Source organism: Tamandua tetradactyla, chromosome 10, assembly GCF_023851605.1.
Source record: "Tamandua tetradactyla isolate mTamTet1 chromosome 10, mTamTet1.pri, whole genome shotgun sequence".
Taxonomy (NCBI): Eukaryota; Metazoa; Chordata; class Mammalia; order Pilosa; family Myrmecophagidae; genus Tamandua; species Tamandua tetradactyla.
Window position 1 is genome coordinate 26,936,871 of NC_135336.1, and position 27,607 is coordinate 26,964,477.

The 27,607-nt window shown below is 38.3% G+C and overlaps 2 protein-coding genes and 1 pseudogene across 5 annotated transcripts in view; 2 read left to right on the plus strand and 1 right to left on the minus strand.

Annotated features, from left to right (window-relative positions):
• TEX55 (testis expressed 55) lies at positions 1-27,556 on the minus strand. 4 transcript variants are annotated; one of them, XM_077118258.1, is made up of 4 exons: positions 25,151-27,556; positions 24,445-24,588; positions 22,567-22,626; positions 1-134 (listed from the first exon to the last, which is right to left on the minus strand). In XM_077118258.1, exons 1-4 carry the CDS (start codon positions 27,089-27,091, stop codon positions 99-101), a joined length of 2,181 nt encoding a protein of 726 aa, XP_076974373.1. In that variant the 5' UTR covers positions 27,092-27,556; the 3' UTR covers positions 1-98. The 4 variants fall into 4 exon arrangements, with proteins under 4 accessions (XP_076974373.1, XP_076974372.1, XP_076974371.1 ...); XM_077118257.1 differs by having other exon boundaries at positions 22,567-22,629; positions 25,151-27,555; XM_077118256.1 differs by lacking the exon at positions 1-134 and adding an exon at positions 14,915-15,038.
• LOC143648836 (GRB2-associated-binding protein 3-like) lies at positions 10,871-13,226 on the plus strand (annotated as a pseudogene).
• The window catches only part of IGSF11 (immunoglobulin superfamily member 11), a 341,723-nt gene continuing 341,335 nt past the window's right edge, over positions 27,220-27,607 (plus strand). Inside the window, exon 1 of the mRNA XM_077118260.1 lies at positions 27,220-27,558. The gene's annotated coding sequence lies outside the window, so the exon portion shown is untranslated. The remainder of the gene's footprint in view (positions 27,559-27,607) is intronic.

A 27,607-nucleotide genomic window follows, 5' to 3' on the forward strand; every position in this document is an offset into this window, starting at 1 on the left:
TGGCTACTCAAAAACCATTTTTTCAGAGTGGGAAACCGAACACAGCGTTGACACTGATGGTTGTTGCAATGCTGAGGAGAGATTCATTCTTTGTAGGTTTATATTTCATCTCTGTTTTGTATCATGTTCTGTACCTGAGGATAATGAAAAAGAAATTTTCCACTTACAATTGTGGTCTACTCGAAATTACCATATCCTATGGGGGTAAAAATATGTAGAGATTTAAAATGCGGAAGTCCTTGTTGGACCCGGGGCAAATAATTTAGATTTTGATAAGGCAAGGATACATATTGTCATCTCTAGGGGATTAAAAATATTACGCTAACAGAGGCAAAAATAGAGTAATAAAACAAGGTAATAAAATAGAGGAAAAGCCAAAGAATGAGTAGAACAAAGAGAGCACATGGTAACATGGAAATTTAAACCCAGTTTATAGCTTTAGTTATATCAAATATAAATGGCTTAATGTTCCAATTAAAAGCTTGTCAGACTTGAATAATGATTAGAAAAAAGAAAACACAAGTATAAGATAAGAAATATATCTAAAATTTAAAGACAGAAGGATTAAAAGTAATAAGGATGAAATAATATGCCATTTAAAAATTGACTAAGATAAATCTGGTATGAACATAACATTAAACACAGTAGTTAGAATTAGATATATACTTCATAACGATAAAAGTTCACTTTCCCAGAAAGATAAAGATTCTAAATTCATAGCTGTAATCATATACAGCAAAAATTGACAGAACTATAGGAGATAGACAAGTTCACAATGATATTGGAAGACTTGAAAATGTTCAGTAAACCTGACATAATGGATATATTCAGAACACTGTTTCCAATAATTGCAGGATAAACCTTTCCGTCAATCCCTGATTATTCACTTACAATTAACATATGTGTGTCATAAAGCATGTCAACAAATTTCAATGATTTGAAATCATACAGAGTATGTTCTATGACCAAAGTCCAACTTATAAATTATTAATCAAAAGATAACTAGGAAATCCAGTATCTAATAATTTACATAAATAATCTAATATCCAAAGTACCTGTATTGAAGAAATCATAAGGAAAGTTAGAAACTATTTGAAATAAAGACAATGAAAATACCACATACTTAAATGCATATATTATAAAAAAGGAAATTCTTTTCCTAGATGTAGAAGTAAGCACCTAAAAATCAATCCTGCGCAAAATAGCTATTTTACATTATGGATAAAATACATACAACCAAAACCCCCAGCTACCTAAAGGGTGCGGAGATTAGGCAAAGACAGACAGATTTGGGAGGGGAGTTTAAACTTGGAGCAAGTGACCAATGTGGAATGAGTTTCTCTTTTTTTTTATTCACATTTGATCCAAAGGTTGTATAGGAGTGCCTAAAATTCTGACAGAAAACCCATTGTCAGGGAGAGTAGCCTAGTCAAAAATAGTCAGATACTAAAGAGTAGGGGAGAATCTTAGAAGTGAAAGGACATTCCTGAATTATGTATATGAATTCTGCACAAATATCAAGTTGATCCCTGAATTCACAGGACAGATTCAATTCAGTGCAGCAAGGCTTAAAGAACTGACCTGAGATAAAAAACATTAAGCACAGAGAGCAAGAGAGAGCTTACAGTTTGAATCTAACTATTCTTCTGGTGAACCAAACATCAATATAAGAGTCACAATGTTTAGGATACAATCTACAATAATCCTACTTAAAAAAATCCTAGAAAATGCAGCCGATTCTAAATGGAAGACAATCACAGATGCCAACATCAAGCGGCTCCAGATAGTGCCAGATACTTTAAAGCAATTATTATAACCATATTCAAAGAAGTAAAGTAAGTATAGTCTTGAAATGAAAGAAAATATAGGAAATCTAAGAACACAAACAAAAATATATAGAGGAGATTAGCCCTGCTCCATGGAAAAGTTAGAGAAGGGACAGGGGGGTGACTGAGGTGGCAATTCAGAAATGTGGTTGACCTGGGAGAGCCTTCTGCACCACATGGGGCAGCCCTGGTTGCAGAGACTGAGGAACTGAGAGCCAGAAAGCCGGAGCCTGGCACAGAGCTGCAGAGCCATGAAGCCCGCAGGAGTGTATGGATGGGAGCCTGGGACTAGGAAGTAAGTCAGGACACATGCCTTGAGCGTACTACCCTCACCAGTGCAGCCCCGTGGCTGGAGACTCACCCCACACCCCACACACCTGAACCCTATCACCCGCTCCCCTTCCCTGCACTTCAGATGCCCCCACCTCATCAGCCCCCAGTGTACGTACCTGCCTCCCACCCCCACCCCAGATGCAGCTCAACCCACCTCTCCACACCTCTCCTGAGCACTACGTCCCCCTCACTGTGCCCTGCAGGCTGTCATCAGTGCATAAAGGCTGCGAGCACTAACCTCCATACCTAGGCTAACTCTGCCCCACCTCCTGCCCCATCCACAGTTTCGCACAGCCTCACTCCACCCCACCTGAGCTCTGCACATCCGTTCACGGCACTCCCAGGCCCCCGCATGTGCCTGGACCCCCATTCACATCATTCAGCTCTGGGAACAGCACTTTATAGCAATCCTAGACCTGCACATGTATATGGCCCTCAGTCTCACTTCCCAGCTCTGAGAAAGGCTGACCTGCACAACTGGGTCACATCAACCTCCAATTCATGAAAGCATAATACAGACCTGTTGCCACAGCTCTATGCACACACACAAAGGGCCCCATGCCTTAGATCAGTGCACACCAGGGTTGTGGCCCCCAGACCAGTGTACCCACACAGCTACATCCTCCCTGGCCATTGGGTACCCATGTTCACAAACATCAGTGTAACATCCCCAACCTGTGCCTAAACCTGCCCTTGAAACAAATCACCACACTGAGTGCACCATCCCATGCCCTGCTGTACAACCATCCCACAAACACAAGGCCTTAGACTACTGAAAGAAATCAATTCTCAAAGTAAATCAATCAAGACATTTACATGTCATGAAGACAGCAGAAGATCACTAAGCATATCACAATGCAGACAGATATAGCCCTGCCTAATGAACAAATTAAAACACCAGAGGAGACACAGACATTGGAAGAACTAATCAGAGATGTTCATACAACTCTACCTAATAAAATAAGTGGGATAGCAAGTGACATAAAGGAGATCAAGAAGACAGTAACAGAGCATAAAGAGGAATTTGAAAGAATAGAAAAATAGCAGAAATCACAGAGATTAAAGACTCTAAATTGACCGAATAAAAAACACAGGAGAGGCACACAACACCAGACGTGAAGAGACAGAAGAAAGAATAAGTGATATAGAGGACAGGATAATTGACTTCAAAGACTCATAATAGCAAATGACAAAAATGATGGAAAAAATTGAATAGGAACTCAGGGAAATGATAGACAAAACAAAGCTACAAATATAAGACTCATTCATGTCCCAGAAGGAGGAGAGAGGAGTAAAGGGCTAGGAAGAGCGGTTGAGGATATAAAGGGGGAAAACTTCCCAACCCTCATAAAGTACATAAATATACATGTCAAAGAAGCCCAAAGAACTCCAAACAGAATAAATTCAAACAGGCCTTCCCCAAGGCACATACTAATCAGTCTGTCAAATGTTGAAGAGAAGCAGAAAATCCTGAAAATGGCAAGAGAAAAACAATCTACTACAAGGGAAATCAAATAAGACTAGCTTCAGACTACTCAACTAGCACCCTGGAGGCAAGAATGCAGTGGTATGAAATATTCAAGATCCTGAAAGAGAAAGACTTCCAGCCAAGCATTCTGTGCCTAGCCAAAATGTCCTTTAAAACTGAGGGAGAGATTACAGTTTTCACAGACAAACGAGTCCTGAGAGAATCTATCAATAAGAGACTGACTCTATAAGAACTACTAAAAGGAGTTCTGCCAGCTGAAAAAAGAAAGACAGGAGAGGGAGGTCTGGAGGAGGGCACAGAATTGAAGAGTACCACTAAGGGTAATTTAAAAACTACAAAGAGAAAGAAGGAAAAGAATATATAGATCTGACAAATAAAATAAAAAAAGATAAGATGGTGGAATCAAGAAATGCATTTTCAGTAATAATTTTGAATATTAATAGACTAAAATTACCAGTTAAAAGATACAGACTGGCAGAATGCATTAAGAAACATAATCCAGCTATATGCTGCTCACAAAAGACTCATCTCAGACAAGAGAATATAAATGGATTGAAAGTGAAAGGGTGGAAAAAGATTTTCCACACAAGTTGTAACCAAAAGAAAGCAGGAGTAGCTACACTAATATCGGACATCATTGACTTTAATGCAAAGACATCATACTAGACAAAGAATATAGACAAATTAAAGGGTCAATTCAGCAAGAAGATATAACAATCATAAATGTTTATGCTCCCAATCAAGGAGCTCCGAAGTACATGAGACAGACGTTGGCAAATCTAAAGGGAGTGATAGATGGTTCAACAATTATAGTAGGAGACTTCAATACACCACTCCCCACTATAGAACAACCAGATAGAAGATCAACAAGGAAATAGAGAAGTTAAATAACTTGATAAATGGATTAGACCTAACATACATGTATGGGTCACTGCACCCCAAAACACAATGATACACATTCCTCTCTAGTTGTCATAGAATGTTTTCTAGGATAGATCATATGCTGGGACATAAAATATGTCTTTATAAATTTAAAAATATTGAAATTATTCAAAGCACTTTCTCTGCTCAATGTGGAATGAAGGTGGATTCAATAACCACCAAAGTATGAGAACATTCACAAATACATGGAGATTAAATAACACACTCTTAAACAACCAGTGGGTCACAGAAGAAATTGCTAGGGAAATAAGAAGCTATCTGGAGACAAATGAGAATGAGAATACAACTTATCAGCACTTATGGGATGTGGCAAAGGTTGTGCTAAGAGGGAAATTTATTTCCCTAAATGCCTATATTAAAAAACAAGAAAGAGCAAAAATTGAGGACTTAACAGTACACCTGGAGGAGCTTGAGAAAAAACAGCAAACTAACCCCAAAGCAAATAGGAGAAGAAAAGTAACAAAGATTAAAACAGAGATAAATGAATGGGAGAACAAAAGAACAACAGAAAGAATCAATCAAACCAAAAGCTGGTTATTTGAGAAAATCAACAAAATTGATGGGCCACTAGCAAGACTGACAAAGAAAAAAAGAGGGGATGCAAATAAAGAAAATCAGAAATGAGAAGGCATGCATTACCACAGACTCTGAAGAAATTAAAAAATCATAAGAGAATACTATGAACAACTATCCAGCAACAAATTAGATAACTTATATGAAATGGACAAATTCCTGGAGACATACAAGCAAGCTACACTGACTCAGGATGAAATAGAAGATCTCAACAAACCAACCACAAGTAAAGAGATTCAATCAGTCATCAAAAATCTTCCTACAAAGAAAAGCCCAGGGACACATGGCTTCACAGGGGAATTTTATCAAACATTCTGTAATGAACTAACCCCAATCTTGCTCAAAGTTTTCCAAAAAATTGAGGAAAAGGAACTCTACCTAACTCATTTTATGAAACTAATATTCTTTTAATACCCAAACTGGGTAAAGATTCTATAAGAAGGAAAACTACTGGTCACTCTCCCTAATGAACATAGATGCAAAAATTCTCATGAATATTAGCAAACTGAATCCAACAGCACATTAAAAGAATTATACACCATGACCAAGTGGGGTTTATACCAGAAATGCAAGGATGGTTCAACACAAGAAAATCAATTAATGTAACACAGTACATTAACAAATCGAAAGGAAAAAAATCACATGATCATCTAATTAATGCTGAAAAAGCATTCGACAAAATTCAGCCTCCTTTTCTGATAAAAACACTCCAAAAGATAGGAATCAAAGGTAATTACCTTAATATGATAAAGAGAATACAGGAAAAACTGATAGCCAGCATCATACTCAATGGAGAGAGATTGAAAGCTTTCCTTGTGAGATCAGGTACAAGACAAGGATGCTCATTCTCACCACTAGTATTCAGCATTGTGCTAGAAGTTCTAGCTAAGGCAATCAGGCAAGACAAAGAAATAAAAGGCATCCAAATTGGATAGGAAGAAGTAAAACTCTCCTTATTTGTAGATGATATTATACTATACTTGGAAGATCCTGAGAAATCAACAGCAAAGTTACTAGAGCTAATAAAAAATTCAGCAAGGTGGTGGGATATAAAATCAATGTGCAAAAATCAGTAATGTTTCTATACACAAGCAATGAGGTAGCTGAGGAGTCAGTTAAGGAAAAAATTCCATTCAGAATAGCAATAAAAAGAGTCACGTACTTAGGAATGAACTTAACTAGGGATGTAAAGGACTTGTACACAGAAAACTACATAACATTGCTAAAAGATATCAAAGAGATCTAAATAGGTGGAAAGACATTCCCTGTTCATGGGTAGGAAGGCTAAATATAGTTAAGATGCCAATTCTCCCCAAGTTGATCTACAGATTCAACACAGTACCAGTCAAAATTCCAACAACCGACTTTGAAGATTTGGAAAAGTTAACCCTCAAATTCATCTGGAAGGGAAAGAGACCCTGAATAGCTAAAAGCATCCTAAAAAAAAGAAGAATGAAGTGGGAGGGTTAACACTCCTTGGCTTTAAAACCTACTATAAAGCTATAGTGATCAAAACAGCATGGTACTGGCACAAAGATAGAGCCACTGACCAATGGAATCAAATTGAGAGGGCAGAAATAGACCACCAAATCTATGGTCAACTGATTTTTGACAAGACCCCCAAATCCTCTGAACTGGAACAAAATAGTCTTTTCAACAATTGGGCATGGAAGAACTGGATATCAATAGCTAAGAGAATGAAAGAGGACCCCTATCTTACAACCCTACACAAAAATTAAATCAAAGTGGATCAAACAACTAAATATAAGAACTAGCACCATAAAGCTCTAGAAGAAAATGTAGGGAAACATCTTTAATACCTAGTAATAAGATGTAGCTTCATAAACTTTACGCCCAAAGCACAAGCAACAAAAGAAAAAAAATAGTTAAATGGGAACTCCTCAAAATCAAATACTTCTTCACCTCAAAAGACTTTGTCAAAAATGGGAAGAGGCAGCCAATCCAATGGGAGAAAATATTTGGAAATAACGTATTAGACAAAGGTTTGATTTTCTGTATATACAAAGAAATCATAGAACTCAACAACAAAAGAACAAACAACCCAATTATAAAACGGGCTGAAGATATGAATAGGCATTTTTTTTTGAAGAACAAATACAGATGGCTCAAAAGCACATGAAGAATGCTCATTTTCATTGGCTATAAGGGAAAGTACAATGAGATATCACCTCACACCTATAAGAATGGCTGCTATTAAACAAACAGAAAATAATAAATTGTGGAGAGGATATGGAGAAACTGAGACACTTATGGCCTGCTAATGGGAATGTATAATGGTGCAGCCGTATGGAAGACTGTTTGGCAGTTCCTTAGGAAACTAAAGATTGAGTTGCCCTATGACCCAGCAATAGCATTGCTTGGTATATACCCAAAAGAGGTGAAAGCAATGACACAAACAGACATTTACACACCAATGTTCATAGCAGCATTATTCACAATTGCCAAAAGATCGAAACAAACCGAGTGCCCATCAACAGATGAGTGGATCAACAAAATGTGGTATATACATAGGATCGAATATTTGCAGCAGTAAGACAAAATGACGTCCTGAAGCACATGACAAGATAGATAAGCTTTGAGGACATAATGCCGAATGAAATTAGCCAGACACAAAAGGACAGATGCTGTATGAGTCCACTTTTATGACCAGCATAAAAGTATAATCAGAGGCTTATAATACAGAATATAGGAGACTTAGAGATAGATAGAAGCTAGAGATGGATGAACCATTAGCTAACGGAGGTTGAACTCCAATGTAAGGGAATAGGTAGGAGTGAAGGTGACTCTCTAGTGGGTTTATATATAATATTACCATATTGAAGATGAACAAGATTGAAAGGGTTTGTATAGACCTACGTGTCCCACTGATTCACACCAGAAATATGAATCAGTTCTCACAAGAATTACTTCAAAGCTATGATTCTTGTTTAAAGAGTGTTTAGGTCAAGGAGCAGGGGAAAAACTGCTATTGCATGCTATGAGCTATGTTCAATAGGAAACCATCAGCACTACCACAGCAACAGCAGAGGTAAAAAAATGGGGGGGGGGGAGAGGAGTTAAGAGGAGGTTTAGATTTCCTATTTGGTGAGGGTGTGTTTATTGGCTTTCTCTCTCTTGGGAACAATGAAATTATCTAAAATTGAGAATGTTGATGAACTGTGGACTTGGACTTTCTACATGATGCCTGATGAATGTGGGTAGCTGAAGGATGCACTGACAGAGAAGTAGATTGGTGAACGATGGTGTCTACTTATGAATGAAGGTTGTGCTGCTACAAAACGGACAAAGTCGTGAGGCATGCAGTGATGTGAATGAGCATGTGGGACATTTGGTGAGAAAAAATAAACCAGAAATAAAAGAACAACAATGGTATGGTCACCTTTAGAAAATGCTTATAAGAAAACAGGGGCCTAGATTGTTAGCTTTTAGAGCAGACATATTAAGTCTGGAGTTGTGATTATAATTTTTGCATTTTAGGAGGCTGCTTTACATATATATCCTGATATTTCGAGATAAGAATGAAGCTGAACAGATTAGGGTTAAAGTAATTCAGAACATAGAGGTAGGGAAGGCAGTGTCAATATTTTAGAACCACACAAATTTTTGAGACCAATGGAAGAAAGGTTTATTTGATCTGGAACTGAAATTTTCTGTAGTGTGTAATGTAATCCAACCTAACAGCATAGCTCATTTGAACAATTGAAACACAGGGAGCACAGAATAAGAAAGAAGTCCTTTAGTACTGTATAGATTATTGTAATGCCTGGAAACATCCTAGAGTATCTTAAGCAGATCATCAAAAAGTATTGGCAAACCCCCCTGAGGGAGGGGAGAAAGACTATGGACCTATTAAGCCTTACCATCCAGGAATCCCCTGATACTGTGTCAAATTAAGGGACACCCAAATCAATAGGCCATGCCCTTAATCATGAGGCTCCCTCTTGTGAAGCGTACATAGGTCGTGGAGAAGCTAGGTTACCTGTAGGCATGCTTAAGAGTTACTTCTGGAGGACCTCTTTTGTTGCTTAGATGTGTCCTCAGTCTCTCTAAGCTCAACTCTGCAAGTGAAATCATTGCCCTCCCCACTATGTGTGACAAGACATCCAGGGGTGAAAGTCTCCCTGGCGATGTGGGAGATGACTCGTATGGATGAATCCAGACCTGCCACAGTGGGATCAACAATTCCATCCTGACTAAAAGGGGGGGGGGGAAGAAGTGTAATTAATAAAGTATCAGTGGCAGAGAGAGTTCAAATAGAGCCAAAAGGCTATTCTGTGGGTTGCTCTTACGCAAGCTTCAGTTAGACCTTGCCACCTATCATAACCTGCCAACCTTCATCCAGGAGCATTCCAGCCAATCCTAAAGAACACCTAGGGCAATATATGAGATTCTACAAGAGTTCCATGCACTAGAATAACTTTCCAGAAACCTACAACCTCCGGATGGGTTCCTGGTCTAGATAAGTCCTGAAATGTAGCCGAGACTCTCCAGAACATCAGATAGTTCCACCTCCACACCCCATATTGACAGACCTTTCCAATATGAAAAATTTAGAATGGCCATAGCCAAACACCCCTAAAGAGAGGGATGGAAAGATCAAAGGTGATGGTGGAATTATATATAGAAGATTTAACAAATGAATATGAATGCTGAATCATTAAATTGATATCTCTTTTAGACTCCAGTATTTAAGAACAGCTAGAAATAAAAACCTAAAATTGTGAAACTGTAACCCACGTCAAACTCTGAAATATGTTCTACAACTATTTGTGGTGCTGTGCTTTGAAATTTATAGCTTTTTCTGTATATATGTTATTTTTCACAAAAAAAAAGATGGAAAAAAAATCGATTGTAATTACAAAAAAATTTATGTCCTCTAGCCGCCTATATTCCGAAGCAGCTAGAAGGAAGAACATGAGAGGATTGTATGGTAGCCCATGACAAACTCTGGGATCTGTCCTGTAACCACTTGTTGAAGCGTGCTTTGAAAACTATTGCTTTATTTCTTTGCTTTGTATATATGTTATACTATTCAATTAAAAAAGTTAAAAAATATAGAAAGAATCAAATAAAGTTTAAAAATGAAAAATTAAAATATTCACTGGGATGACTTCATAGCAGAACAAAGTTGACAGAGCAGTTAGTTAACTTGAAAACAGTGCAAGGAAATTAGTTGCTCTGAAGAAGAAAAAGGAAAAACTTGAAAGAAAAAGGAAGAGAGCTTCAAGGATCTGTTGGACAATATCAAAAGCTCTAATGGGTAATATCTGTCCCCCAAAAGAAAAGAGGGCCCAGAGGCTGGGAGCCTGTGGGAACCACAGCCAGCTCACCTTCACTGGGTCTATCCTGGACAGCCGCACCTGGCTGCTGTGCAAAACCACTCTGTAAACATTATCTCACTGTTTCCTCTGGCCGAAACTTAAAGGTAGATGTCAGAGATAAGCCCCCATTACAAAATGAGGAAATACATAGAGAGGTTGAAATGCTGCTGTGGCTTACTTTACTGTTGGCCCGGAGCGGTGCCACCCAATATAGAGAAAACACGAGTGTCAGGCAGACTTTTCCATTTCCTGGCAGCCACGTGGAGGCAACTAGAAAGAAACAGGCCTCCTCCTTGGGCGGGGTGGCAAGTGTGGCAACCCCAACGTCTTCGAGTAATAGATCTCAGTGAGTGTGCAGTCGGAGGATGGCAAGGACTCTGGAGAGCCTCTCTTGCACACGCTCCTCCCTCCAGCTTTCCCTTGCCAACTCTCTTCCCACAGCCCAAGGTGCTGGGTCCTCCTTGCCCAGAGATGACCCAACTGCTAATACCTTAGCCACAGAGGAAACCAGAAGCGAGTCAGAGCTTCTCTTTCTTCCTAATTATTTGGTATTGTCCAACTGTGATACTGGAAGACTGCATCATGCCTGTCTCCCCATCTGATATGATAGCTGGTCAAACTCAGATTGCTCATTGGAACAGACTTCTCTTTTTTTTAAATTAAAATCTTTTTTTTAAACATAACAACATACAAATACAAACATTCTTACCATACGATCATTCCATTCTTGGCATATAATCAATAACTCACAATATCATCACATAGTTGTATATTCATCACCACAATCACCTCTCAGAACATTTGCATCAATTCAGAAAAAGAAATAAAAAGAAAAAAATTCGTACATACCATACTCCCACCTCTCCCCCTCACTGATCACCAGCATTTCAATCTACTAAATTTATTTTAACATTTGTTCCCCCTATTATTTATTTATTTTTTAATCCATATGCTTTACTTATCTGTCAATAAGGTAGATAAAAGGAGCATCAGACACAAGGTTTTCACAATCACACAGTCACACTGAGAAAGCTATATCATTATACAATCATCTTCAAGAAACATGGTTACTGGAACACAGCTCTACAGTTTCAGGTGCTTCCTTCCAGCCTCTTCATTACACCTTAACTAAAAAGGTGATATCTCTATAATGTGTAAGAATGACTTCCAGGATAACCCCTCGACTCTGTTTGGAATCTCTCAGCCACTGACACTTTATTTTGTCTCATTTCTCTCTTTCCCCTTTTGGGCAAGAAGGTTTTTTCAATTCCTTGATGCTGAGTCCCAGCTCAATCTAGGATTTCTGTCCCATGTTGCCATGAAGGTCCACACCCCTGGGAGTCATGTTCCACGTACAGAGGAGGAGGGCAGTGAGTTTGCTTGTCATGTTGGCTGAGAGAGAGAGAGGCCACATCTGAGCAACAAAAGAGGTTCTCTGGGGGTGACTCTTAGACCTAATTTTAAGTAGGCCTAGCCTATCCTTTGCAGGGTTAAGTTTCATATGAACAAACCCTAGATTGAGGGCTAAGCCTATTGCTTTGATTGTCCCCGCTTGTGAGGATATCAGGAATTCTCCGTGTGGGGAAGGAACAGACTTTATTTGATGAGGTTTTCTTGACTTCTTGCCATCACTACCCTCCAGTAACTTGGATTACCCCTCACACCATGGGGATGGATCTCAGAAGGCACCTTCCACAAGGCTTCAGGCCGCCCTGGTTAGGAGTAGAGAAATCAGTGGGCCATTCAGGAACTACTTGTCATCTTCACCATTGCTGGAAACTTACTTAAATTTCACCATTCAGGTAGATAAAAACCAAGGTACCTTGTTCTGTGTAGTAAAAGAACTGGACATTATGTCCAGCACTCCACTGCCTGGTCTGCCCAGGCCAAGCCATCTCTCTGATTGATGTCAAGAGCAGCAGCAGCTCTTGTGGAGCGGGCACAGCAGCACCAAGAACCCAGAATGCACTATGGTTCCAAGAAGAATCTCTCTCTCTGTTTTAGATAACTTGAGAATCTGGAAAGCTGATGTGGAAGGTCAATCCTTAAGACACCAAGACAAGCGACTGAGTTTAAATTTGCCATGGAGGTTCTCCCCAAGGTGCTCCAAGCTTCAGCCAGTGCCAAAGACAGCTTTGTGCCCATGGGCCCCGTGCCACCACCTCTGGCACTAAGCCACACTGCACCACAGATGACTACATCCTGATGAGCTCAGGAAGCATCTCAAGTCCACTGTCTGAGCTACCTGCAGACCTGGAGCCTCCTCCAGTGAATAGAGATCTCAAGCCTCAGAGGAAATCATGGCCATCTCCACTGGACCTGAGAAACCTTTCCACCATCTGGGAACATGCATCTCTAAGCAGGACCCTCAGAATGCTTTGCAATCAAACCAGCTTTCTCTCCCCAGAATGAAATGGTATTAATTTTGCAAGGCTTTTATGCCAATCCTATTTCCAGAGAAGAGGAGGAAAGCTACATTCAAATGCAGGAGCACAGACAAGCCAACTCCCTGAGCAGTGCTGCTTTTACTTGGACAAAGAAATTCAGCCTGGATTATTTAGCCCTTGACTTTAATCATTCAGTATTACCAGCCTCTGTATAGAAGAAAATTTTCTTTCAGAGTAGCAAAAAGCAGACTATGTCCAAGTGGATGAACAGAAGACTCAGAACTCTCCAGAGCAAAAGCAGGAGTGGACTGATAAGAGGCAATCAAATGTATGAGAGATATAGGCTTGGGGTATATGTAAGATGGGGAAGTTAGGGGCTTAATTTGAGTACCTGTTCATACAAAGCTTCCTCTAAGATGGCCCTGAGGCTGTGGCCACTGTTTCTTCTCCAGCCCCACTGCCCATGCTAAGCCTCAAAGATGCTTGGAGTTCACTCAGCAGTCATAACAAGTGGGGAGAGATTGGGGATTCCACAGGCATGAACTATGATGTAGAAAACTCTATTCATTCAGATGGGAGAAACAACAAAAATAAGATTTGGGAGATATTTTTTCTCCTAGAGTTTGGCTAGAAACTCTCAAATGGGGCATCAGGAGATGAGAGTGAAGTCAGTACTGGTACCAGGAGAATGTTATTGTTTTAGTGCAACAGCTAAAATTCTGACCTCTCTCCTGTCCTTAGATCAGAATCATAAATTATCTGGCTAGTGGGATCCTTGCTGATCTTTCACTTCTGCAGCAGTGATCTCCCTAGGTTCTAAGAGTCTGAGCCCTCCTTAATGATGCTCCTTCCTTTTTGTGGTCCATGGGCCTCAGAATGAAGGCCTCGGTTGGGCATGAAGTTTTATTTAATGGCCCTTCTGTGGTCCTTTTGAGCACTTGCAACCAGAAGACATATCTGAGCAGCATGGAGTTAAGGCTGCCATTTCCTTCTGTGTCTTATACATGAGGATGGATTGAATAGGTAGGTGGGTTCTTGACTGGGCAGTTGATGCAGCTATCGAAGTAAATGTCAGCCTTGTTCTTTCAGAAATTCCAGAAAAGAAGGAATTATAAGTTCAAAGTAGCAGGTCCTGGTGACACCATTGTCTTCCTTAGGCAGAGAGCAGAAAATGTGCCATGTGCATTAAATGAGTTTAGAGTCCTTGGTGATCCCAGACATAGCACCTAAAGGACTCCCTGTGCCGTGGTCAGCTGCATGTCAGGACACAGGGTGCATCTTTACCCGTGTGACTGGCAAAGAGTCACAGGGTCTTAGGCAAGAATCCAGGGCTTGAGACTGCATGTTCCTATAAATCTTTGTTACTCCATATGTGGGGCATTTGTTTATAGATCATTAATTATGTGACAAAAGCTGGTGCAGAAAAATTGTATGCCCAAGTATCAAGAACCACACTGGGATGAAGCTAGCTCAGAAAAGAAAATCAGCTGAAATAATGTTAGTAGTGAAATGTCATCTGATTGAACCTCCACCCACACCCCCCACTCAGGAATGTATTTACTGCCATGAAGCAATAAATACCTGAGTAGCATAACCTGTTTAGAAGTAACTAATTAATAGGGGCACTGTAGTTTAAAGATATAGGAAATGATAGTGATGCGATATAAGGATTAATTCCATCCAGGGTATAGGTAATTATGTCCTGCTTGAATAAAACTGTGAATGGATGGCTATGCAAAAGTGCAACAATTCAGAGAAATAATGGGCACGTAGTTTTTGAACTTAGAACAGCCTGTGTTCCAGAGAAAAGCACCACAAGTCAAACCTTGTCTTCCAGAAACAATCAATGTGTAATAGAGGGCTATGTCTCTGATCAAAGAAGGCCCTGATGTTTCTATCGGAATGACTTCAGATACCATTTCAAGTTAAGCACAAATAACATGTCTTTCCACTATATGGTGTACAGACACCTTCCTTAAAAACGTGGAAATCAACATAACAGGGCCATTCAGTAAATGAATTGCACAGTTTCCTGCAGTTCACTTTTCTTTTATTTCATTTCATTTTGCTAGGAAATTCCTCCAGATCAGGGGTTGTGCAGTGCAGGAGTAGGAAGTGAAGGTCTCACGTCTGTAGGACCTGAAACCTGTAAGGCAGAGAAGGTTAGCAGAGAAGTTTAGGAGATAAGCTTTCCTTGGGGAGGGAGAAGCCCCAAAGTCCAGCACACAGCCTAGTTGTAATGACACTGTGACCCAGTGGGAGCCACTGTACAAGCCACTTATTGTGTAGCAAAGATCGGCTGAATCATGGCCTTTTACATCCAAGTTGAAACTGAAGGCCTGGCTTTCTCCTTTTAAAGACCTCGCAGGTCACAGTGCATATCATCTCTGTACCCACAATCACACTGAGTTTAAAAATCCATTTTCTATTGACTGTTTGTATTTTTGGCATGGATAAAAGTTTTATAAAGAGAGGGAAAAAAAGGGAAGAGGGACAATAGGGCAGAGAAAATATCTGGAGAAATGATAAAATTTGGTGAAAGACATCAACTTACTGATTTGAGAAGTTTAGCAAACACCAAAAAGGATAAATTCAAACACACATCATGATCAAACTGTTGGAAACTAAAGATAAAAAAATAGTGAACACCGCCAGAGAAAAATGACACATTACATCTAGGGGAACAACATTGAATAACTACAACTTCTCATCAGTTACTACAAAGGCCAGAAAGTAGTGAAAGCACATTTTTTAAAAGGTGGGGGAAAAAAGTCAATGCAGAATTTTAAATCTGGCAAAAGTGCCTTAAAAGGATGAAAGTGAAATAAATTTTCAGATAAAGGAAAACCAAGAGTTTACATTGCCAGGAAACCTGCCCTGCAAGAAATGCTAAGAGAAGTTCTTCAGGTTGAAGGGAAACAATTTCAGAGAGAAACTTGGAAATTCACAAATGAATAAAGAATGTAGAAATGGAAATTATCTGGATAATGCAAACTATTTTTCTCCTTTAAAGTTCTTTAAAATACATATGGTTGTTTAAGGCAAAAATTATATCATTGTCTTGTGGGGATTTTCATATATACAGAAAGGGATACAAATGACAAGTTCAAAACAAAGGATGATGGAGGGGAGTTAACCTATATGGTTGTAAGTTTTCCTCCTTTTATGTGAAGTAGCATAATAGCAATTCTAAGTAAACAGTGAAGGATTAATAATATATATTATAATCTCTAGAGCAATCACTAAAAAAGAAAAATACAGAGATGCTTTGCTGAAAAGCGATCAGATAAAGTGGTATACTTAAATATCCAAATAACCCAAAATAAGGTAATAAAAAGGGAAGAAAGGGATGAAAAAAAGGAGACAAACTGAAAACAAATAAAAAATGAGAGCTCTAAATTCAACCATATTGATAATTAGTTTAAATGTGAATGATTTAAACCAGGAGTCGGCACAGCCAGATAATATATATTTTACACTTTGTCTAAAATACTTATTTCTCCTCTTTTCCTCCTCTTCTATCCCCCTTCTCATCCTCCTCCTCATCCAGTTAAAAAATGTAAAATAAGTGAAAACAGCTCATGATACTTGTAAAGACAGAAGATCCACAGTTTGCCCGAGCCTTGGTCTCAACGGTTCAGTTAAAAAAAGCAAAGATGAAAAGAATAGATAAGAGAGTAAAACCCAATTCTGTGCTATAGGAGACACAATTTAAATATAAATCACAGATAATTGAAAATAAACATATAGAAAAAGATATACCAGGGTTGCAAGGGTAGTTCAGTGGTAGAATTCTTGGCTGCCATGCAGGAGACCTGGGTTTGATTCCTGATCCATGCACTTCTCCCCCAAAAAATAAACAAACAAGCAAAACAAACAAACAAAAATTCAAAAATGGTACTGCAATAACCAGAAACTCACATGGAAAAAAATAATGAAATGTGACTCTGCCATACAGCATACAAAAAAAAAGATATACCAAGTAAACTGCAAGATAAAAAAAGTTAGACTGCCTATATTAATATCAAGGAAAATAGATTTCAAGATGAATATTACCAAGGAAAAGATAGACACTTCATAATGATAAAAGGGGCAAATAATCAGAAAGATAAACTGTTCATAAATGTATCTGTGTCTAAGAACAGAGCCCTAGAATACATGAAGGAAAAATTAACAGAATTAAAGAGAGAGTAGATAATTCCTCAATTACTATAGAAGATCTAAGCATCCATTTCTCAGTCTTGATAGAACTAAACAAAAAAATCAGGAAAGATGTAAAAGATTTGAACAACACTATCAATCTCCTTGACCTAGTTGAATTTACAGAACCCTATACCAACAAAAACAGAATATATATTCTTTTCAAGTTCATATGACCCATTAACAAAGATAGACCATAGGTTGGGCCATTAAAAAGTCTCAACAAATTTAAAAGGATTGGAATTATATAGAGTAAAATACAACTAAATTAGAAATTAGTAACAATAATATATCTAGAACCCCCCCGATATCTGAATCCAATAATATCTAAGAAGGAAAATATATCACAAGTAAAGTTTATTCCAGAAATGCAAAATTTAAAAGCATTTATGATAAAAACTTAGCAAGCTAAGAATAATAGAGAACTTTCCTAATTTGACAAAGGGCATCCATAAAATATCTTAGTTAACATTATACTTAATAAGAACGAATGATTTCCCTTTAAGATCAGAAACAATTTGAGGATGACTACTCTTACCACCTCTATCAACATTATACTGAAGAGCTGGCCATAAGGCCAGAAAAATAAATAAAAGGCACAAAGATCACAAAGGAAAAAGTAAAACTGTTACAACTTGCAGATGACATGATTGCTTATATAGAAAACCCCAAGGAATCTACAGAACAAGTACGAGTGATTTAACAAAATCATAGGATACAAGGTTAATATACAAAAATGAATTATATTTTTATATATTAGCAGCAAACTACTGCAGAGTAAAGTTAAAAGACAATTTCATTTATCATAATACCAAAAGGATAGAACACTTAGGGATAAATCTACCTCTATACTTACAAGGACAAGACATTGCTGAGAGAAATTAAAGAATATCTAAATCAATAGAGAGATTGCCATGTTCATGAATGGCAAGTATCAATATTATTAAGATGTCAATTCTCTCCAAAATGATCTATAAATTCAATTCAATCTCAACAAAAATTCCAGCAGGATTTTTTTTTGTATAAATGGGCAAGTTGCTTCAAAAATTTATATGGAAGAACAAATGAGTTAGAGAAACTTAAGCAATTTTTAAAAAGAACAAACGGAGGACTTATACTATCTGACTGTAAGGTTTATTAAAAGCTACAGTAATTGACAGTATGCATTGGCGAAAAGAAAGACATGAGTCAGCGGAAAGGAGAAGACAGTACAGAATTAGAATATGTATGTCAGTTGTACCAAAGCAATTCTTTTTGTAAAAGAAAGGCTTTTCAACAAATGTGCTGAACAACTGGATATCTTTATGGGAAACACTGAACATTGACCTTACTTCACACCTATGGTAGACAGAATAGCCCCCAAAAGATGCCCATGCCTTAATCCTCAGAAACTGCTACCTTACATGGCAAAGAAACCTTGTAGATAAGATTAAGGTTAATGAAGTTGAAAGGGTAGATTTTCCAGGCTTATCCAATTTAAATATATGAATTCTTAAAAACAGAAGAGGAAGGCAGAGGATTGGGTCAGAGAGACGTACAGGAGAAGGATTTAACTTTCATAGCTTGCTTTGAAAATGAAGAAAGGTGGTCACGAGCCAAGGAATGCAGTGGCCTTTAGAAACGGGGAATTTCCCCTAGCTTACAGATAGCAAGAAGATGGGGACTTTCATCCTACAACCACAAGGAACTGAATTCTTCCAACAACCCAAATGAATAGGAAGTGGTTTCTCCCCTACAGCTTCCAAAAAGGAACACAGCCTGCAGACATCTTGATATTAGACTGGAAAGATCTGTACCAGACTTCCAACCTACAGAAATACAAAATAAGAAATTTGAGTTGTTTTAAGCCACTAAGTTTACGGTAACTTTTTACAGCAGCAATAGAAAACTATTACCATACAAAACCAATTAACTAGAAATGGATCACCAACCTAAATTTTAAAGCTAAAATGATAAATATCCTAGAAGAAAGAATAGACTATCTTTACAACTTGGATTAGCTAAAGATTCTTAAATCAGATTCAGAAAGTATAAGCCCTAAAAGAAAAGGCTGATGAATCATACTTTATCAAAATTGAAATTCTCTTGAAAAGACACTGTAAAAAGGATAGAAAGGAAAGCCACACAACAAGAGAAAATATTTGTAATACATATATCTGACAACAGAATGGTATCCAGAATATAAAAGGAACTATTATAGTGCAATAATAAGAAAACAGCTTTCTTATTTAAATAACAGGTAGAAAATTTGAACGGATGCTTTATCCAAGAAGATTATGAATGGCCAATAAGCTTCTTTTAGCTTCCTGGTTGCTAAGACAAATACCATACAATGGGTTAGTTTAAGCAATTGTGCCAGTTTGAAACTGTTATGTACCTCAGAAAAGCCATGTTATTTTAATCCAGTCTTGTGGGGGAAGACCTATTGTTGGGTGAGATGTTTTGATTAGGTTGTTTCCATGGAGATCTGACCTTGCCCTTTTAAGATGGGTCGTCAACCTTTACTGGAGTCCTTTGTGAGAGCTCATGGAGAGAGAGAGCTCAGAAAGAAAATGCCCTGGGGAAAACTAAGAAGGACCCACAGGAGCTGAGAGAGCCATTTTGAAACCAGAAGCTGGGAGAGACGGACAGCAGAAGTTGCTGTGTGCCTTCCCATGTGACAGAGAAACCCTGATTGCCAGCTGCCTTTCCTCTGAGAACGTATCCTATTATTGGTGTCTTAATTTGGACATCTTCATGCCTTAGGATTGTAACTTGTAACCTAATAAATTCCCTTTGTAAAAGCCAATCCATTTTTTGGTTTATTGCATTCTGGCAGCCTTAGCAAACCAAAACAGCAATGGAATTTATTAGCTCATGGTTTTGAGGTTAGGAGGAATCCAAAATTGGGGTGTCAGCAATTTTGACATCCTATCAGTCTGAAGACCATGGCATTCTGGTTGCTGGTGATCCTTGGTCCTTGGTTTTTCTGTCACACTGTAATGCACATGGTGGCATCTTTTTCTTTCTCTTCTCAGTTCCATTGACTTCCAGCTTCTTCCTTCTTCATGGCTGCTTCTTCCATAGTCAATATCCTTGGCTTATAAGGACTTCAGTCATATTGAATTAAGGGCCCATTCTCATTCAGTTTGGGTATACCTTAACTAATAATATCATTGAAGGTCCTATTTTCAAATGGATTCACACTCACAGGACCAGGGGTTGGGACCTGAACCTGCCTTTTGTGGGGGACATGATTCAATCTCCCATAAAGCTTATGAAAATATGTTCAACCTCTCTATTCATCAGGAAAATGCAAAGTAAAGTAACAATGAAATATACCCACTAGAATGGCTAAAATTAAAAAGATCAATAAATCAAATGTTGGTGAATATATAGAGCAACTGACTCTCATATACTGTTAGTGAGAATGTAATGTGGGACATTATTAGGTAGTAAGTTAAAATTTTAAATACACACCTACAATATTACCCAAACCATATCATTGTTAGGTATTTGTCCAAGACAAATTTTAAAATATTTCCACACAAAGACTTGTACACAAATGTTCATAGCAGCTTAAACACAGTAACCAAAAATTGGACACAACCCAAATGTCCATCAACAAGTAAATGGAGAAACAAAATATAGTATATCCATACAATGAAATACTACATATCAGTAAATAGGCATGAACTAATACATGACATAAAATGAACGAGTTTTAAACTCATTATCCTCAATGAAAGAAATTAGACAAAAGAGCACAACTGAATGTTTCCATCTAAATAAAGTGCAAACTAATCTATAATGACAAAAAGCAGATCAACTATTGTCTGCGGCTGGGGTAGAGGGAAGAATGGGCCATGTGGTAGATTGAATTATGTACTCCAATTTAGATACGTTCTTAATCTTAATCTTGATCCTTGTGGGTATGAACTCGATGTAAATAAGATCTTTCCAAGGTGTTAATTTAGTAAAGGTGTGGCAAGCTGAACAGAGTGGTGCTTAATCCCAATTACTGGAGACTTTATAAAGAGAAGAAACCAGAAACCAGGGTTAGAGAAGGCCACAGGGAGAAGGAAAAAGTGGGAATCTGGAAGTGAAAGGAAAGAACATCACCTTGTCATGGGAAAGCCAAGAACCCCAAGGATCGCCTGCAACCACCACCAGAATGCTAGTCTTTGAGGGAAAGTGTTGCTGTTATCTAGATTTTGGACCTCTTCCCGGCCTCAACATGACAATCCAATAAATTCCTGTTGTTTAAGCCAACTTATTGTGCGGTGTTTGTGATGGCAGCTTTGGCAAATTAAGAAGGATTGTAAGTGCACAAGGGATCTTTTGGAGTTCTGGAAATGTTACGTATCTTTATTCTGGTGTTTTTATTGCATATTTTACTATCAAATTCAACTAATTGTACACTGCAAATTGATGCAAATTATTGTGTGTGCGATAAGACACCAAAAGTACTAATCATAAAGAAAAAGATTTAAATTTGAGTATATCAAAATTAAGAATTTCTGTTCATCAAAAGATATTTGTAAGAGATAAAAAGGGAAAACAGAATGGGAGAAGTATCAGTGACAATCAATAAAGAGCTCATATGTAGAATGTATAGAAAGTCCTTACAAAAGAAGAAAAAGACAGAAGAACAAGCATTTTCAAATGATCAGTAAACAAATGAAAAATTTTACAATTGCCTGAGTAAACAGGAAATACCAAATTGAAACTGCAATGATATGGCTGATGTTAAAAAGATGATAAAACTAAGTGTTGGTAAGGATGCAGACTAACTGGAATTTTTACATACTGCTGGTGGGAGTGTAAATTGGTATAATCACTTCGGAAAATGGTTTGTAATAATCTACTAAAGCTGAGCATATGTTCCAGCAATTCCTCTCCCGGGAATGTACTCAAGAGAAATGATTCAATAGGTCCATCAGGAGACACAAGAAGGTTCATAGAATAAATTTTTTGTAATAGATTCTGGCTGGAAACAACCCAAATGCCCATCAAATAGAATGGATGACTTGTGATATTTCACACAATGAATACCATATGGCAATGAAAATGAGTGAACTACAGCTACATACAATGCATAGATGAATTTCACAGACATAATTTAGAGCAAAAGATACCATATACAAAAAGAATTACATATTTCATGGTTCCCTTCATAAAAGTTCAAAAACCTGACAAATCTAAACAAATGTGTTTCAGATTTCATGCTTAGGTTTGTAAAGAAAAATGAGGAAATCATTAATATAAAGGCCAGAATAATGGTCCCTTTTTGAGGAGTAATAACTAAGAGGAAAAAGAGGAGGAACCTCTGAGATATGGTTGATGTTCTATTTAAACTTGAATGGCAATCACAGGTATAATCACTTCATGGTAATTGAGTTGCACATTTTTCTATTTCACATTTTTCTGCTTGTGGGATGTATTTTACAATAAAAAAAGTAAAAAGGTTGTTCTTTTTTTTTCTTGTTCCATACCTGGCTGAGCATAAAATGCAGGGGGTCCTCTGGCTTTTCATAGACTAAGTTTTCAGTGATCTGCTGAGAGAGAGAATAAAGCATCACATTTTGTTTCTGAGCTAGAATTACATGGTCAGATTATATCTGATGCAATTATGTGTACTAATCTAGCATGTACCATAGCATGAAATTCATGTATCTCTTAAACATGATAAATTACTTTCCTACACTGATGAAATTAGGCAAATTAAGGTAAAATTTGGAAGAATAAAGAATTTAGTAGTGAATAGCAATGGATATTTTAACTAGTTTCCAAGATCAAAGAGCTAGTGAGAGAATATTTTTGGAGGAAAGTCTTTGTTTTGAGAATTTTGATCTTGCTAGACTGAGAAATCAATAAATTACTTTCTTTGAAGAATAGTCAGTGAAAAGTCTTTCAAATAAAATTTAAAAAATTCTTCATGATTTTACATAGAACCTTTCTTATGAGGTAGTTGATCATGAAAAGTGAAAATGATCTTCAGTTTTTGTAAGAGTAAATGAGAAGATATATATAAAACTTAAGAGATTCACTTCCACACTTAATTTTGTTGATAAATGATGCCAAATTTATAATAAAGTATGCATGATTATCATTTGCAAGGGATACAATAGGGTAAATTTAAGGTATAAATTGCAGGGAATAACAACTGGTAAAATTTCAGATATAGAATGTTCAGGTCTGCTTAATGAAAATACATTTATTATGTATTTAACATATTTCTATTGAACATATATTTGATAATTAATTTTTCTTATAATAATGTTGCATCCATAACCATTATTTTTCTTTATTGGATGAAAAAAATTATCTATAGAATGATCAAAACTCTACTCTCTTTAACAGCTTTCACCTTTTAAATAACTAGTAGTTCTTCGATTATAGCCAGAAAAATCATCCATTAGCATTGTCTAACAAAACGACATTTTAAGAAGGAAAGGCATAGATAGAGCAGAGTTAAGTAAGTAGGAATCACTTATCCCCATTTTATATGAGCAAATCAAGATTCAAAAAACTTGAGGATATTTTCCCAATCACAAGGGTAGTGAGCGGCAAAGTTAGGATTTGATCCTTGGACTTCCAAATTGCAAAATTTGTGCTGTTTTCTCTTTATCTTTTTTAAATGGAAACATTTCCAGGTTTGTTTTTATGGGAGATGGTCATTACTAATTTTTCTAATCATAAAATTACTTCATGCATATATATGTTATTAAATATGTACATATACATTGTTATATAGTAACATTAATGTAAAAATAAACATGAGCAAACAAAATAAATATAACCCATCAAACATCAAAAAAAAATTGTAGACATGATAATCCAGTGTTGTAATTCCATAACAGCTAAAAAATGTCAAACTTTTAAAGTTGGTTCCAGCAGCAAAACTGAAGTGAATAAAATTTGTAACTTTGAGAATTAGAAGCAACTTTTAACTCTTCCCTTCCTGTCTGTTAAAAAATGCATTTTCTTAGATAGTCATGAGATTGGTCATCTCTTTGAAAGTGTTATACCCCTTTGAAAAGCATTTTTCTTTTCTTTTCAGTTAACAGTAGTTTTGTCCTTCCACTCTAGTCTGTCTCAGACTTATCCCTTCGCTAAGTTCTTCTCTATCAACCAGTCTACCTGAACTCTGATTTGTCTGAAGGCTTTTGTATCATAGTACCATTCATTTAGTGTTTATCATTTACGACCTTTGGCTAATACATCTTAATGCATGTAGTGAATTTCCAATTAGATTATATCCCTTTAACTACAAAGGCCCTTTCTTGTATCTCTTGAAAGCCAGATCAGAGTTTGTCTTTTAAATAAGTACTATAAAAGTCACAGTTAAAAAGAGGACTTGAGAGGTTTACCTGGAATATTTGCAGAATGTTATGCTTCTCCATGTATTGGAGTGAAACCTGATAAGGATCTTCATATACTATAGGAGGGAACTTCTTAGAAGTTTGGTTGTATACATGAGAATTCTTTTCTTGCTCAGATTCTATAAAACCATCCTGAAATTGAAACCCCCCCCAAAGAGTCTTTTATAAATCTAAAAGCCCAGAAATTTTTGTTGTTATTAGTGGAATCTGGTGTTGGTGGGATCTAAAGACCAGGAGTTGGAGAAAACACATATATTTTATGAAAGATTCACTGACTCTCTAGGCAATATAATGCACTTCAAATCCTGCGAGGTATGTTATGAATCTCTAATCTTTTCCAAATCTCTTTCCCTTCATAGGAATCTCAAATCTATTCCAAATTTCTTTCTCTTGGTAGAAGCTCAGAGAGGGAAAATGTCTGTGTGCCCGAGTTAGCAGCAGAGCCAGGACTTGAAACCCAGGAATGCTGAATTCTGGTTCATTGATCCCTCCCAAATAGCCTTAAGGAAACAGAGAAAGCAACACAACTGTATTTCTTGCCCTGCCTGAAACTAATGGGTCACATATACCATAATAGGGTTTTTTCCCCTTATCCTTGATCAAAAATGTTCCCTTATCCTTCCTCACCCCCATCACAGTCCCTTGTCTGGCCCCCAACCTTCCAAGCAGGTATCAAAATGCCCCTTTAACCTACAAGTTTGGTTTCTATGGCTTGAGCTCTTTCTTGACTTATCATGTAGTCCATTTTGGATGAGATGGAGGGTAACCTTTGGGAATAGGCTTGTTTTTTATCTGTGTAATAATTGGTGAATTTGGCATCAGCTAGGTGGTAGGCTGGGATAAAGTTTACACTTTCACCTTCAGTTTCAGTTTCTATTTCAACTGAAACCTTTGAATTGTTGAAGTCTGTTTGGCTATCCTCAAATTTGCAGGGTTGCACTCTATAGTCAGCTACTCTGTCCACTGTGCGATCGTCAAATTCAGTAGATGATTTGTAGTCAAACAGGCCAGGTATTCTATATTCAGCTAGATAGTCTTCTCTGTCATCAACCCAGTCATCTGCTCCATCCTTAAACTGATCAGATTCATCAAAGTCATCATCTGTAAGGTGGTCAGCACTGCTTTCAGCTTGGTGTTCTTCTAGACTACTAGTTTGGTCATATACTTTGTGCCAAGTCTGTACAGATGCTCTGTGGTCAGTTTGATCAGATGGTCTGCGGTCAATCTGTTCAGAAGGTCTGTGGTCAGATGAGACAGACGGTCTGCGGTCAATCTGTTCAGAAGGTCTTCGGTCAGATAAGACAGACGGTCTGCGGTCAATCTGTTCAGAAGATCTTTGGTCAGATGAGACAGACGGTCTGTGGTCAATCTGTTCAGAAGGTCTTCGGTCAGATGAGACAGATGGTCTGTGGCCAATCTTTTCAGAAGGTCTTCGGTCAGATGAGACAGACGGTCTGTGGTCAATCTGTTCAGAAGGTCTGTGGTCAGATGAGACAGATGGTCTGCGGTCAATCTGTTCAGAAGGTCTTCGGTCAGATGAGACAGAAGGTCTTCGGTCAGATGAGACAGATGGTCTGCGGTCAATCTGTTCAGAAGGTCTGTGGTCAGATGAGACAGACGGTCTGTGGTCAATCTGTTCAGAAGGTCTTCGGTCAGATGAGACAGAGGGTCTGCGGTCAATCTGTTCAGAAGGTCTTCGGTCAGATGAGACAGACGGTCTGCGGTCAATCTGTTCAGAAGGTCTTCGGTCAGATGAGACAGAAGGTCTTCGGTCAGATGAGACAGATGGTCTGCGGTCAATCTGTTCAGAAGGTCTTCGCTCAGATGAGACAGATGGTCTGCGGCCAATCTGTTCAGAAGGTCTTTGCTCAGATGAGACAGACGGTCTGCGGCCAATCTGTTCAGAAGGTCTTCGCTCAGATGAGACAGAAGGTCTGTGGTCAACCTGTTCAGAAGGTCTTCCTTCAGATGAGATTGATGTTCTGTGGTCAGTCTGTTCAGAGGATTGGTCAGCAGACCCAGAGACCTTGTTATCAATCTGTTCAGAAGGTCTTCGCTCAGATGAGACTGATGTTCTGTGGTCAGTCTGTTCAGAAGATCGGTCAGCAGACCCAGAGATCTTGTTATCAATCTGTTCAGAAGGTCTTTGCTCAGATGAGACTGATGTTCTGTGGTCAGTCTGTTCAGAAGATCGGTCAGCAGACCCAGAGACCTTGCTATCAATCTGTTCAGAATGTCTTCGATCAGCAGAAACAGACAATCTTCTATTAGTCTGTTCAGACTCAACATGATCAGCTTGGTTAGATGCTCTGTGGTCAGTCTGAGGAAATGCTCTATGGTCTGCAGTGTCAGAAAGGTTGAATGTTCTGCTGTCAGACTGGCCAGATGTTCTGCTCCCAATTTGTTCATATACTTTGTGGTCATCTTGGTGAAATACTTTGGGTTCAACCTGAGTGGACATTCTGTAGGCAGCCCTGGCAGTTATTTTGTGATCAGTCTGGTCATTTGCTCCCCCTTCAGCCTGGTTCTTCCAGTTGGCTTCATCCTGGTATTCATAATGGCTGGCAGTTGCATGCCCAGCTGTTCTTTCAGCTTCTAAGAATTTAGTAAGAGCATCTTCTGAAAGCTCCTCCATTTTGGGTCTCCTCCCTGGCTGTTCTAGGTTGCCAGGTGCTATGGCGGCTGAAAAGGGTCGTCTCGGCCACCATCCGGGGGACCGATGACGTCGTTTCCTGTAGGCTTTGTTCGGGCCTCAGCGCGCTGGGTTCTCCCGACGGAGTCGCTTCCTTCCGGCTGTGGCTGTGTGCCTGGTTGCTGGTTGCCCCGGGAGAAGAGGCCTGGGGCTCTCCGAGCAGCACGAGCTTTCCAACTCACCTGGAGGTGGAAATCGGCTAATGTAGCAGTGTTAATGTGAGAGCTCGGGCCAACAACTTTCACTTGAGAAGAGGTGTCATCTGAGAAGAGGTGATTCCCACACACTGTCAACCACACCTTCTCCACCACAAGGCCTCAGAGCTCCGTGAATTGATACTTCACAGACTTATCCTCCGCGTATTTTTGCGGAGGTTCCCGGCAGTGTGTGCGCAAAATTGGATCTTTCAGGTACCACTTCTCTTAAGAAAAAAATTTATTAGGTGAACATGTGACCAAC

Excerpts from the sequence above, each read along its gene's own strand:
- TEX55 (XM_077118255.1), bottom strand. The coding sequence starts at position 27,091 with ATGGAGGAGCTTTCAGAAGATGCTCTTACTAAATTCTTAGAAGCTGAA. Across the intron at positions 22,630-24,444 it reads ACATTCTGCAAATATTCCAG|CAGATCACTGAAAACTTAGT; the intron begins GTAAACCTCTCA and ends TCTCTCTCTCAG. Across the intron at positions 15,039-22,566 it reads TGCATTTTATGCTCAGCCAG|GTTTCAGGTCCTACAGACGT; the intron begins GTATGGAACAAG and ends TCTGCCTTACAG.